This window comes from Cricetulus griseus, chromosome 2 (assembly GCF_003668045.3).
Source record: "Cricetulus griseus strain 17A/GY chromosome 2, alternate assembly CriGri-PICRH-1.0, whole genome shotgun sequence".
Classification (NCBI taxonomy): domain Eukaryota; kingdom Metazoa; phylum Chordata; class Mammalia; order Rodentia; family Cricetidae; genus Cricetulus; species Cricetulus griseus.
The window spans coordinates 296,991,327-297,004,897 of NC_048595.1; the positions used below are offsets into that span (position 1 = coordinate 296,991,327).

Consider the following 13,571-nt stretch of genomic DNA (forward strand, 5'->3'; position numbering starts at 1 on the left):
TCAGATTTTTCTTTGGGACACCAGCTCACAAATAACGACACAGAGATTATTAATTATGAAAGCTCAGCCTTAGCTTAGGCTTGTCTCTAACTAGTTCTTATAACTTAAATTAATCCATTTTTTAAATGTACATTCTTCCATGAGGCTCGTTATCTTATCTCCATACTGTTCATCCTGCTTCCTCCACATCTCGAAATCTCTGTCTGGAAGTCCCACCTATAGTCTCCTGCCTAGCTATTGGCCATTCCGCTTTTTATTACACAATCATGGCACTACATCTTCACAACAGCTGGCAGCTTGAGCACTAGCCCAGTGTGCCTAAGAGGCTGAAGGAAGATCAGGTGGGATGTCTCAGCAGCTGCGCTCCTGAGACTCAGAAGAGCGGTCCAGACAAGGAAAACAAATGCAATATTCATCATCAAACTGTGATAGCTGGAACCACTTGTGGAAAATATGCTGCCTCAGGCTATCACATGCACAGGTGAAGTTTGTGGCCACAGTTTTTGGCCCTCATGAGCCCATGGGCCACATCCACTGCAATAACACATATTCCCACAGAGCACTGGCTTGTTGTCAATCATCTGCACAGGACTTGGCCTTTCCTCCAGCAATTGCGGGCACTCACCACTTGTCTGGAAGAGCCTTTGTGTTTCATAAGGGCCTAAGAGAGCCCATAGCTGCTCCTATGCACATACACACCCTCTCTGGGCCCCCAGCTCTTTGGATAGGCCTTACTGCAGGGCCCCACCTGAAACACCTGTGGTCACTACACATCTGTATTGCTCGGCAGTGCCAACACTTCGGGACTGTACACAACACGGCAAAGGATCCTGTCAGCACACCCCTCCCCCGTCCCCACTGAGCTGAAGCACAAGTTTTCGGAGAAATAAAGAGTGCATCCTACCTTTGCCGCATTATCTGTTGTCTCCATGTGTCTCCATGTCTCATCCTGAGTCTCACAGAAAACACATGCTTGGGCTTGGGCTTTAACCCCGTTTGTCTCATGGCTTTGGATATTAGTCTCAGGTTGAGCTTTAGGACAGACAAGAGAGTTCCCCTGTATCCACGTATTATCCTTTATAAGACTTGAGGTAAATATGGCAGACTCCAAATCAGACATTGTAAAACTGGAGATACAACACTGACAGAAAAAGAGGCTCATCTGTCTGGAGTTTGGAATTAGGGGTAGTGTGGGACTCCAAGCCCCATATGACTCTGTACAGATAGGTCTCTTGGGAGGTTTCATAGTTCTGCATATGCTACATTCACACTCGGACTTCTGGGCTAGGTGGGTCTGAACACCTGGTCCCAGGATGCACAAGCAAGCAGCAGAATTTTGGCAGAAGGGGATAAGGAGGGTCAGGTTGCAAGGTAATTAGGAAAGAGGAGGCAAGGAAAACACAAGTGGCAAATATCAGGATAGGGCAGAGGGTGGACTTGCAAGAGATAGAAGGTCAGCGTGGTTCCCAGCCAGATCTGCCCAATTCTTAGGAAAAGGAGGCTGCAGGAAGGGAAAAACCAGACAGGTGCTGAGGAGACAAAGACTCTAAAAACCAGTATGCACCTTGTGTTTATGCCCCAAGATCATGGGAACAGCAAGAGCCCTGCAGACATCTGGGCCTCAAGAGGCCTCTGGGAGGGGCTGGCATCAGGATGCCATGATGGAATAAAAAGAAGAGCAACTTTACCCCAAAACTGGAGGTGTGGGAAGCTATGGGTTGGGAGGTCTCCAGCCCAGCCAAGGACCAGTACCTCAATCATACTGCTCTGCCATGCTTCTCAGGTATGACAGCTTTGTCTGTACTATGTCTGTGGCCCTGAATCTGGTCATTTGACTGCTATTTTACCCTTTGATTTTGGTAACAATGAGCGTTACAAAGAAAAAGGCTTCCGGATGTCTATTCCTTTCTCTTGTCACAATATTCTCCCGAACCACCAACGTGATATGGCTCTAGCCTTGCCTCCTATAAGACACTCCAGTTCTAGTGTGACACTTGCTTGGAAAGGTGATTTAGTCTGATCACAGCTGTCTCTTTGAATTGCTTATCTAACTTAGCCCCTGCCTGCTGTAGTATCTAGGCTCACTGTGAAAAAACAAGTCAGGCAGGAAAACCTGATCCTCATTCTGTCTGGAGTTTGAGGTCAAGGGTTATGTGGGAATTTGTTTCCTTACCACACTGCTGTTCAAAGGTCACCAATGCTAAGGCTTTTGAGGTGAGACTGACGTATCAAAGGCATAGTTTGCCAGTCAGGTCCTGTGACAAAGTGCAGTCAGTCACAATCTATGCTGTTGAAAGGAGCGCTGTTCAGTATGGTCTCAGTACTGTCTGAACAGTACTTACTGTTCAGACAGAAGTCCAGATAACTTTGCTGCCATATTTTTTACAAGCCAAGAACCTGTTCCACTAATCACACAACAAACACCCACCTTATAGGCCAAACAAAGCAAGGGAGCATCCCACTGTGGCCAACTACCATCTCCACCCCACTTCTATGAAGTGCCAAAGCTTTTCTGAGTGATTGTGCTTACATTCTTAAAAACAACCATGTTTTCAAAAGAGAAAAAGAGTATTTGCTCTAAGAGTTCCGGGTCTCCTCCTAGAAGCTGGTCAGTGCAGTGTCTGCTATTCTTGAGGATGACTTAAGCTCCAATCCCTGCTCTTGGACATGCATTCCCAAAGGTAGAGAGGACAAAGACAGCCTGCCCTATGCTATTATGGATTAAACAGCAAGTGTGCATTCCTAGGCCTAGTAACTGGTGAGTCACACCGGAATGAATTGACTTTGGGGCTGGCCCTTTAAAACTGAATCATCCTGCTTGTTAACTCCTCCTCCAAGGAGTTTCCTTATTAAATGAGAGCTGTGGCTAAGCCACGTTTTATACCGCCTTTCGGTACCTTCAACTGAGTGGTCCTCTTGGGGAAGCTGCACCCTGTCAGCATGGCTCAGGAGTTTGTGAACTGCAAGATCCAGCCTGGGAAGGTGGTCGTGTTCATCAAGCCCACTTGCCCCTACTGCCAGAGGACCCAAGAAATCCTCAGACAACTGCCTTTCAAACCAGGGCTTCTGGAATTCGTGGATATCACAGCCACCAACAACACCAATGAAATTCAAGATTATTTACAACAGCTCACCGGGGCGAGAACAGTGAGTGTGTTCAAATGCTAAGGAAAGCTTCAAGGGCCGCTGTGTCCTTTCAGAGCTATGCAAACATCTGTGCCTTTTCTAGGTCGCCATGGCCAGCGCTCTGTCCTTCAGAGCATCCAGAGGGCTTGGCAGGGTGTGGGGGAGGGACCTGAGGGAAGACACTGGTCAGATGAGCAGGCAACAGGACTGCCTTGGAGAGTGAGACAGTGGTGTGTGGTATGGGGCCAGTGGGCCTGGCAGCTGAGCTGAAGGCAATTAACTGTCCTTTGTCTGGAGTCTTTGTCTTAAGCACTATTTTGAATTGACAGTGTTCATCTGACAAGGCAGGAAGACAAGGCAGGAGACAGCTTCGAGGCTGGGTATGACATGACCTTCAGCTTTGTTGTTAAGGGACATGGCAGGCAGCACACACACTTCTTCCCTCTGTTTGCACGTGTCTTGGAGGGGTTAGTGAGCCTTCATTTTCTTTTCTCTAGGCTTTCTTCATCACCTGGCTCCTGCATTCTCATCTAGCCCCACACTTACTAGAAAAAGAAATCCTCTACTCCCCCAGTTGCCCCTTGTGCTGCCTTAATTATAGTATATTACAGGCCTGCTGCTGTTCAGGCCTGGTAATCACAATAACTTTCCGAATGATCTGACACTTTCTTGCCTTGGAGCTCACGGGCAACCCTGGCTGCACAATTAGAGAGGCACTTCAGAGTCCTGTTCTGCAAATGCACTGTGTGATTCTCTTAGAACCTCTAATTCCCTCAGAAAAGGCTTTCTTTGTGCCTGGGCTGCTGGTGGGATGCCCAGCCTAACAGACTCTGGTGCTAGAAGGGCAAGCTTGTCTCACTGTTACTGGAGTGCGGGGGGGGGGGGGGGGGGGGGGGGGGGGGGGACAAAGCCTAGGGTCTGGCAGGCCCAACAAGCCAAGAACTTTGGCCACCTGCCCCCAACACCAATTAAAGAGACATGTGACAGTGCAATGTGGAGAAAAGAAACTTACTGAATGAGGCTTCACTGGGAAGATGAATAAAGAGGTCCTGTGACTCCCAAGTCCATACAGTTTAGGGTGTATGTGTGACAGGCCAGAGGTTAACTTTGGGTGACTTCTTAGATCACTCTCAATCATCAGTTATTTGAGACAGAGTCCCTCACTGAGTCTGGAGTTCACAGGTTGGGTTGCATTGGCTGGTGGCCAGAAAGTTCCTGGGATCCTCGTATCTCAGCTTCCCCAACATTGGGACTTTTTCTGTTCATTCAGGGGGGGATAAACCTAAGGTCCTCACTGTGGTTGGCCATCTCCTCAGCTTAAGGTCTAGTAGAAGGCAGGAGGTTTATAGGCCAAATCAAGGGGAGGTCACCACCCACTGTTGCCTCATTGTTGTCACCTCAGGTCCACTTGGTCTGTAAGGGCCTCAGAACTGTGAAATCTCTTCCTGTGAGGCAAGTCCCTGCACTGGCTGGCACCAGAACTTCCCAGTACAAGTTTCTGGGGAAATTAGTTTTGAGGCCTATTGTTTAGACAGTCTGATATCCAAAGGGAAAGGCCCAGGGTGTTCCCTGGTGGCAGTCACACCAACTTACCTAAGTTCTTTTCAGGGGACATTGTAGGCAACACATTTCCTACTTGAGGTTTAGTGTGACTTACAAAGTTTTCTCTGTGGTCTGGATATAAAGCCTTGGAAATTCTTATTCGAAAATCTGTATGCTGGTGCAGACCAGGGGTGTGCTATTTTCCAGCTATAGGATGAGGTCTTGGAGCAGAGAGTGGAAAGAACAGAGAAGTGTGAAAACTCCTATAGGCCCCTGCACTGACTGGCACCCACCATGGGTCCTCCTGGACAGTGGCCCCCAAATTTCCTTAGTCAATGGAATCACCTGGGAACTTCTCCTACAGTCCCATGCTCAGCTCATACTCCTAATTAGCCTCCCAAGAGCAGAGGTGGGATGCAGCAGTCAGCAATAGTGTGAGAGATCTGTAGGTAGTCCCAGCTACAACACGGATAATGAAAATGCCGTTCTGGGGGAAAAGAAAATCTTCATAGAACAGATGATTACACTGATTTGTAAAGCAACACTCTCTTATAGTGGCCTTTTAAGTTTAAATTTTCAAAAGGTGTGTGTGTGTGTGTGTGTGAGTGTATTCATGTGTGTTTGTTGTGTTATATTCGTGTGTGTGTGTGTGTGTGTGTGTGTGTGTGTGTGTGTGTGTGTATGCGTGTGTGGTGTATTCATGTGTGTGTATATGTGAGTGTGTGGCGACCATGTGGGATCTACCCGTCTCTGTACCCCACTCCCAGTATTGTGCACTGCCATGCCTGGTTTTTATATGGCTATTAAGGGTCTGAACTCAGGGCCCTCATGCTGCACATTGAGCCATATCCCTGATCATACACACACACACACACACACACACACACACACACACACACACTAGGTATTTGAGTCCAAATCCAATGCTTCCCTTTTGAGGGAAGCACAAATGCTTCCAACTCATTGCTTGTAGATCCTGGGTAGGGATGTGTTTACATTCTAGGCCAGTGAGAACTGAGGGTAGTTGGATATTCAATTGCCCTCCAAGAACTATGGGCACTGGTATCCAATAGGACTTGATTACAGAAACAGCCTTCAGCCTACAAGGCTGGCTTTCTGTGGCAGCCACTCCGGCGCTTTTATCTGCTGCTTCTCCACAGCTCTGCCTTTCTCTGATGGAACTTTGAACACTTCTTATGGGCAACTGTGTTGTAGCCAATTGCCTCTATTTTTGTCTGAGAAGGCTTAGTTTCCTTCATCTTCATAAGATTATTCTGTATATAAAACATAATTTTCAGCACATCTCTGCACAGTGAAAATACAGCCATGAAAAAACTCCTACTTTTTAAAATATGCACTTTTGCATGGGAGACAAACAATACAATGAATTGGATATTTGGGAGGTGGCGGTGATGTGCTTACAAAGAAACTGAACTAGGAAAGGGAAGGCAGGTGTAGGCAGCAGGTTACTGTTTTAAATGGAACCCTCAGGGCCTCTCCAAGGTGGAAGAAAAAGGAGACAAAAAAGGGGACTAGCTCCTGCCTTTAGGGTGCCTGAGTGTGACTGGTGTCCATGGAGTCAGGAGACTGGCATGACGGAAACACTATGGGTTACAGTAAGAAGGGCTGGACCCCAGGCCTTAAGGCGGCTCTGACCTCTCATAAACCCACTTTGTTGCATGTGAGCAAGGCTGCTGTTGGATTTTGAGCTTCAGAGTGACTTGATGTGACTCTTGGAAGGATGGGTCATTCTGGTCACTAAAGGTCATCAATGTAAAAACTGCTTTCACCTCAAAGGAGATGGGTTATTCTAGAGTCAACTGAAAGAGCATGGCCTGAGAAGATGGAGCTGGGTTACTTCAGCTTCCAACACAGAAACAGTTGGATTAAGTTTTATTGTGGCAGAATAAAGAGAACCAAGTCAAGCAACTTTTTAAAATCTTGGAAGGAATATCAAAGAAGCAAGTTACAGCCTTGCAGATAGGCCTCAGATGTTGTGTGATAGCATTCTTACCCCCTTTGACTGGTAGCAGAAGGGTTTTGTTAAGTTACCACATCCCAAAGATGTTTATGTATTCATTGGATCTGACATTGAGGTGAGCAAATGTGATAATTTGAAGGAAAATGCCCCCCAAAAGGAGTGGCACTATTAGGAGATGTGGCTTGTTTGAGGTCTCTTTGCAAGCTTCAGTCAGTTTGACTTCCTATGGCCTGCAAGATGTAACACTTTTCAGCTCCAGCACCACATCTGCCTGTAAGATGCCATGCTCCCCACCCTGATGATAATGGGCTGAACCTCTAAACTGTAAACCTCTAAACATTGAGCCACCTCAATGTTTTCTTTATATATAAGAGTTGCCATGGTCATAGTGTCTCTTCACAACAATAAGTACCCCCAACTAAGACAGCAAGGTAGGATAAAGGTCATTCAAGATTGTAAAGTTGGCCCTGAAATGTCAATAGTCCACAGGCTTTACTGTCATTGGCACTCCAATCAGTCTCTGTGTGCGCTTTCCAGGAATCTTCTTTCACAGGACAAAAGACTGCAGGAGGGACAGAGTCTGGGCTGAAACTGAGAGACAGTCTGAGGCCACACAGAACTCAGATAAGAATGACAGTCAGTGGTTTTTAGCAGAAGGGAAAAGTGCTGAAGGAGCTTTGAGTGCCACATAGGAAGAAACCTGGTCAACAATGGTCAAAAGTGGAGATTTGGGTGCCAGGAAGATGGCTCAGTGGATAAAATATTTACCTCACAAGTACAAACCAAGGAAGAAGTCGTGCATACATGGCAGCCTGCTTGTAATCCCAGCACAGGGGGAGCAATGACGCTGCCTCAGTTTAAAAAAAAAAAAAATGTTTGGTGATCAAGGTGACTCACTGTCAGCCTCTGGCTCCACACACAGGAAGTGAACCCTAGAGTTGCAGAGAGTTCTGAGAAATCCCATTCTGGGAAAAGGTTCTTTCTCCTCTGAGCAGTAGCTGACTTAACTTCCTCCCAGGAGAGGTGTAGGCCAGAGGTTTGAGTGACAGATGTTTCTTCCTCTTCCTCAGTCTGAATGAGGTGGTGGCAGCTTTGCTGATGTCCAATGGTGGGGGATAGGAGTGAGAGGGAAAGTTTCCTTCAGGCTTTAAGACAAACTTGCCAGATGGTACAAAAAGCTCCACCCTGGGGAACAGCCAAACCATTTCAGGGCCTGTCTTAGGCACCTGACCCTCTAGGACTTGGAAGGAGACAGGGGAGTGTGTGTGCGTGCGTGCGTGTGTTGAGGGGGAGCTCAGTCACCCTGGGAGAAATCAGGGGCTGTTCTGTGTAGACCAGTGATTGGAAAGGTGACCAGCATCTGGGAAATGTTTATAAATTCCAACTCCTGGACCTTTGCTCATTTTGTCTGGCTGTCAAAATTGGGGGTTGAAAGAAGTCTTCATCTTATTTAAGCAGACCTTCCAGGATTCTGATTTTTAGTCAAGGGAAAAGCAGCTCCCAGGAGCTGGCCTTTGCTTTTCATGGCATTCTTGCCACTAGGATTAGCTCAAACCCTCAGTGTATCAGACTATGTTTTACCTCACAGCATGAGGGCAGCAGTTTAGATTAAACCCCAGAACCCACATAGAAAAAAATAAAGCAGCCAGCTTGTACCCCAGCACAGGGGATACAGGGGGAGAGAGAGGTTTGCCTTAGTTTTTCTTTTTTCTTCTTCTTCTTTCTTTCTTTCTTTTTTTAAAGAGCGTGATCCAGGAAGACACTCAGTGTCATCCGTTGACTTCTACACAGGGAAGAAAAATGGAGATGTGGACAGCCATAGGAATAATGAAGATTGCTTGAATCTTTTTGAAAATGCACACATTCAAGAATAAATAGCATGGTTGCCTTGTTTAAAGCTTGGACAAATTTTATTTAATGTTATCTTCAACAGAATCACTAGGGTTCTGCTGTTATGGGTACAATGAGCACCCCCAAGTATGAGGAGATAAGATGGAAAGCTCTCAATCTTGGGGACCTCTTTTCTTCTGAAACAGCAGCCAGCATTCCATGGTGATTGTAGGATTCTTCCCTCATCTCTCTGATCTTTTCTCCTTGTAGCCAACAGAAGCAATGTTTGCCACTTTCCTTTACAAAATCCGCCACACTGACACCCGCCCTCCCCAGCAGCCAACCTTTCCTGGAATTCAAGGAGACTTCCCAGGCCAACCTGCCAGAAAGGAGTTTTGTGGGGTTTTCTAATTGTCAGGCAAAGGAGATAGCTTACGTAATGTGGATTGTGGCACAGGGTTTGATTATCAGCTTTCTAATTTTTAGATCCTAGTTGTCCCTGGGCCCCCTTTTCTATAAAACAAACAAACAAAAAATGCTACTAGAATTTATCCCCAGTAATTCAACCTCTTTTCTCATCTTTTCACATTTTAAATAATTCAGTTTGAAGTTCTATACCTTCTGAGGAAAATAGGATGCTCTGAAAAACATACTAGCTCTGTGTCCTCCCCCATCCCCCGACCTGTCTATCCATGCATCTGTCTGTCTGCCAGGTATGCTCCTTGTGCTCAGAGGGCCTGTTACTTCCTGATCACTCAGGTGACTTGGCAGAGTCCCTCCCTTCATGGCCAGGCAACCTTTATGTAACACCCCTGGCCATGGTGAGGGTGAGGGCGTGTCCTCCTTCCTAAGGGGTCTGAAATCCTCTTCACCTCTCTGAGTGTCTGAACAGGGTCCTATGGAGTGGGAGTGATTCGAGGGGACCCGATTCCAGAAGTACATTGGCTGTGTCAGTCTGGCCTGTAAGCCAGAACAGATCACTATCTTTGGACCCAGAGCTCAGCGTTTCAATATTTTACCAATTGCAAGGGACTAAAGGAGACTCAAACAGCACACTACCATCTTCTGGTCTCTGAGGACATCTTACCTTTTTTTTTCTCACAGGGAGATGCACTATCTAACAAGCCTGGGCCTACCTTCTAGCTGCACTGAAAAGGCAGCAGGCTCCCGGTTAGTAGACAGTCTCAGGTCTGCTCCCACCTGCAGGGAACCTGGTGTTCTCACTGTTTGTAAAGTGAAAAACACTGTCAATGCCTGGCTCACTCAATCTGCAAAACCTTGTCCTACCTTTTTTTCCACCCAGGACTGAGGATTGAACTCATGCTCAGTAGCTGTGCCTCTGAGCTAAAACCTAGCCCTAGTAACTTTTTCTTAATGACTGCTACTCCTAGAGCATCGTTTTAAAGGAGTCTTCAGAAGAGTGTGAACCATTGTAAAGCTGAGCATGGTGGGCAGTACTGGGGAGGATTATACGAGTCACAAGGCTCCTTAACTGTCTTGACTTGCTTGCTTCTGCAGGTTCCTCGGGTCTTTATTGGTAAAGACTGCATAGGTGGATGCAATGATCTAATCACCATGCAGCAGAATGGGAAGCTGATGACCCGCCTGAAGCAGATCGGAGCTCTGCAGTAATGGAAGGGAGGCAGGTGAGTGTTGGCCAGGGCACCAGGAGACAGTGGCATTCTGCTGCCTTTTCTATTATGCTGTAGGAGGACATTCTGGGTTGGGTTGATTCGAGGAATTGAAACAACACTTATTGATGAATTTTACAGAGGACTGAATTGTACCAAGGAGAGAAAGCCTTCCAATGTACCTTTGTCTTAACAAATGTACTAGACAAAGTACTAAACATAAATACACAAAAAGATAACAGAACTTCCAGTCCTTGGAGATAGGCAGATCACAAACAACTAAATCATTACTGACAGTAGAGGAGGGTCTTTCTCAGCAGGGCTGCCCGACAAGGACACAACCAGCTAAAGATGAAAGAGGGAGGTTTGGGAAGCAAGGAAGGCACTTCCAAGGGAAAGTAGAAACAGGATTTAAAAAGGGACAGCAGGGAGGAAGTAAGAAATGTAGACAGGGCCACAGCACCGAGGCCATGAGGAGGGATGAGAGTTAATTGCAAGGTGAAATGAAGGTGCTTTGTTTTTCTTGTGTTTATATATGATCTGTATCTAATTGACTTTTCAAATGCCAAATTGGAAACCTCAGGGAGATCTTTGGCCCAGTGGAAAACTACAGCGGGATCACCCGTTTAGAAAAGACCAGTGATGCTGAGAAGATCGAGGGCCCCTCTTGGGGTTCTTATACTTACTGATAAGAGAATTTCAAAAGAAAACCTTCAGGGTGGGCAAGTTGTAAATCTTGGGCGTTTCCCAGAAGAGGAACATGGAAATAAAGAAAAAAGCCATGCCCTTTGAACTAAGCCAACATGGGAGTCAGGAATAAGAAAGTGAGAGTATAAACCTAACTGTGAGGGAAAGTGTACTTAGAACTCTGAGCTCTCCTGGGTTATTCAGAAACACAGGCAGGCTGTGGAATTGCATGTTTGCAACAGACTGCATCCATAACAAAGGAAAAGAACATCTCATTAAAGGGATAATTATCCCCCCTGTTTCCTTAGCTTGGCTTGAGGTAGGCCTGCTTCTTGATGGGTAGTGTTTGTTTGGACAGGTCATGGGCCAGACCAATTGGATCAGCTCCTAAGGGAGGAGACAATGGTGTGTCTCCACTGAGAGTTAGACTCCACTCTTGGTTAGGAGGCAATAGTTTTCCGTTAATGGACTTTCAGTGCTATGACACCAGGATGCCTAGGATCTGATGAGTAAGCCTGTCTGTGTCCTCCAGCACTGAGAGTTAGCATGCTTCCAGGGATGCATACACAGAAGACTCAAGTGTCTCTTTTATGGAAGAAGAAAGTAATCTTTTGTTTTGTTTCTTGAAATAGGGTCTCTGTGTAGCCCTGGTTGTCCTGGAACTTACTCACTCTGCAGACCTGGCTGGCCTCGTACTCACAGAGATCCGTCTGCCTCTGCCTCCCAGTGAAAGTAATGGTTCTTTAACATAGAAGTTCTTTGAGAGGCTGCATGCCTCACAGATTAACAGTTTATCCTTTTGGCAGTTCATATATGTTTGTGGTGGTCACTCGTGATAATAACAGAAGGAGGTCTGAAAAAGAAGACAGCTGAGTCTCTAGGCCTAAAATAGTCAATATACATCTTTGGAATCCTTATTTGCAATATCACAGCTAGTGAGCATTGTCTGCTCAGGGAAACTTTCTATGTTCACACTGAGTTCTAAACCACTAAAAGCCCAGTTAGTGGTACCCAGTGGCTTCTAATCTAGAACACGTTTAGCAGTTCAGGCTGAGGTTAAGAATGAAACAAAGAAAACACCATTTCTGCAGCTCCCTGTGCTGTGTGTGTGTGTGAGAGAGAGACTCTTCACAATGGTATCAGCATTATTTCCCCATCCTATGCTGTCCCTCTTTTCCTGGCAACTCTTGCCAAGACCACCTGTAACAGATGTCTCTAAATGATTAGAGTGTTCTGGTGTGGGAGGTTGAGTTATTTATGATGTGAAGTTTAGCTCTTTGTCTCTTTCCCCACCCAGCAGACCCTATGCTGACAGCATCTGTCCAGCCATGCTGACACCAATGCCTGAGAGCTGACCTGTATCACAAAGATGTCAGAATTTCCTGGTGACTGGGATTTTGAACAAAAACAGCTTTGACTTCTTTTCGTCAGTGCTAAAAACTGTTGCAATTTGCTCTTACCCATGCAGCCAAGAAGCTTAACAGACCATACTAGCTAGATTATGTATTCATCATGTGCCACCATGTCTCTACCTCTAAGCTTATACTTCTCAATGAAGTTTGTCTAAGTCTCCAGCAAATCTGTTGCCGGCTCTCTAATAGTGCTGGTCAGCTGAAATAATTTTGTAGAACTCAGCTTTATAAAGTGTTATTAAATGGATATTGTGAACTTGTTTTTTAAGTCACACACACACACACACACACACACACACACACACACACACACACACGCATCACCCCCACACCCATTCCACATCAGTCGTTACTGCTCTGAGTCAGTGTACTCAATCTCGCCCTCTCCCAGAACTCACAGAGTGTCTACATTTGTTTGAGGATGCTCTTTGAGAAATCAGATGAAGAAACTGTGCACAACTGGTCCTCACTGAGGCCACAGAGACAGCACAGCAGATGGCACATTCAGCACGGTCTGTAAAGATGATTTGCCCAGCAAATCCCAAGCAGCTGTGTGTTGATCTGAGTTAGACTGCCAGCAAAATTAAATATGAGATATAAAATCCTAAAACCCTGCTTCCAAGAATGTCTGTGAAAGAAATCAAGTTTTCAAAACTGCCCTAAATAATTCCTTCCATCCACACTGTGAGTTTTATTTTGATGTCTTGCATTGTCATGGAACTGCAGGTCCCTTCTCTATCTTCTCACTAGAAGACCTCATTCCTAATAAAGATGTACCTGGAAATGACTAATGATTTTTGTCTGGTTGTGTTCTATGTTCTCAAAACCGAAAGGGACAGTATTCTTGCAGTGTTAGGGCTGGTGGGACAGCCCAGTGGGTCAAGGCATGTGCCCCTAACCTTGGTAACCTGAGTTCTAGCCCCAAGGTCCATGTGGTGGAAGGAGAGAACTGACTCTGAAAGTTTCCCTTTAACTTCCACACTCACAGTGTGGCACAGATGATCATATATACACACAACTTTTTAAAAAAAGATTTATTTTTAATTGTGTGTAGTTGCGTATGCCTACATGTGGTTATGTGCATATGAGTGCACATGAAGGCCAGAGGTGTCCGATCACCCAGAGCTGGAGTTACAGGTAGTTGTTAACTGTGACACAGGGCTGGAACTGGGATCTGGTCCTCTGCAAGAGCAGTAGGCACTCTTACCCATTGAGCCATTTCTCTAGCCCATGGTTTTTTAATTTTTTTTATTGAAATGAGACAAATGTAAATGTAATGCCAACTGTAGCCAGCTGGATATTGCTTAGGATCCAGTAATTACTTCCATTCATATTTTATACCTGGTACCATGCTGGGATTGG

At 45.9% G+C, this 13,571-nt stretch overlaps 1 protein-coding gene across 3 annotated transcripts; it reads left to right on the plus strand.

Annotated features, from left to right (window-relative positions):
- The first annotated feature begins 2,842 nt into the window (after positions 1–2,842).
- Positions 2,843–13,000, plus strand: Glrx (glutaredoxin). Of its 3 annotated transcripts, none has more exons than XM_035440462.1 (3): positions 2,843–3,147; positions 9,998–10,125; positions 12,071–13,000. In XM_035440462.1, exons 1-2 carry the CDS (start codon positions 2,941–2,943, stop codon positions 10,109–10,111), a joined length of 321 nt encoding a protein of 106 aa, XP_035296353.1. In that variant the 5' UTR covers positions 2,843–2,940; the 3' UTR covers positions 10,112–10,125; positions 12,071–13,000. The 3 variants fall into 3 exon arrangements, with proteins under 3 accessions (XP_035296353.1, XP_027257650.1, XP_027257651.1); XM_027401849.2 differs by having other exon boundaries at positions 2,846–3,147; positions 12,095–13,000; XM_027401850.2 differs by having other exon boundaries at positions 2,846–3,147; positions 12,098–13,000.
- The last annotated feature ends 571 nt before the right edge of the window (positions 13,001–13,571 follow it).

What these genes read in the sequence shown, in the direction of transcription:
- Glrx (XM_035440462.1), top strand. Translation starts at nt 2,941, where the DNA reads ATGGCTCAGGAGTTTGTGAACTGCAAGATCCAGCCTGGGAAGGTGGTC. An exon ending in AGCTCACCGGGGCGAGAACA is followed by an intron (nt 3,148 to 9,997) that starts GTGAGTGTGTTC and finishes TTGCTTCTGCAG; the next exon opens with GTTCCTCGGGTCTTTATTGG.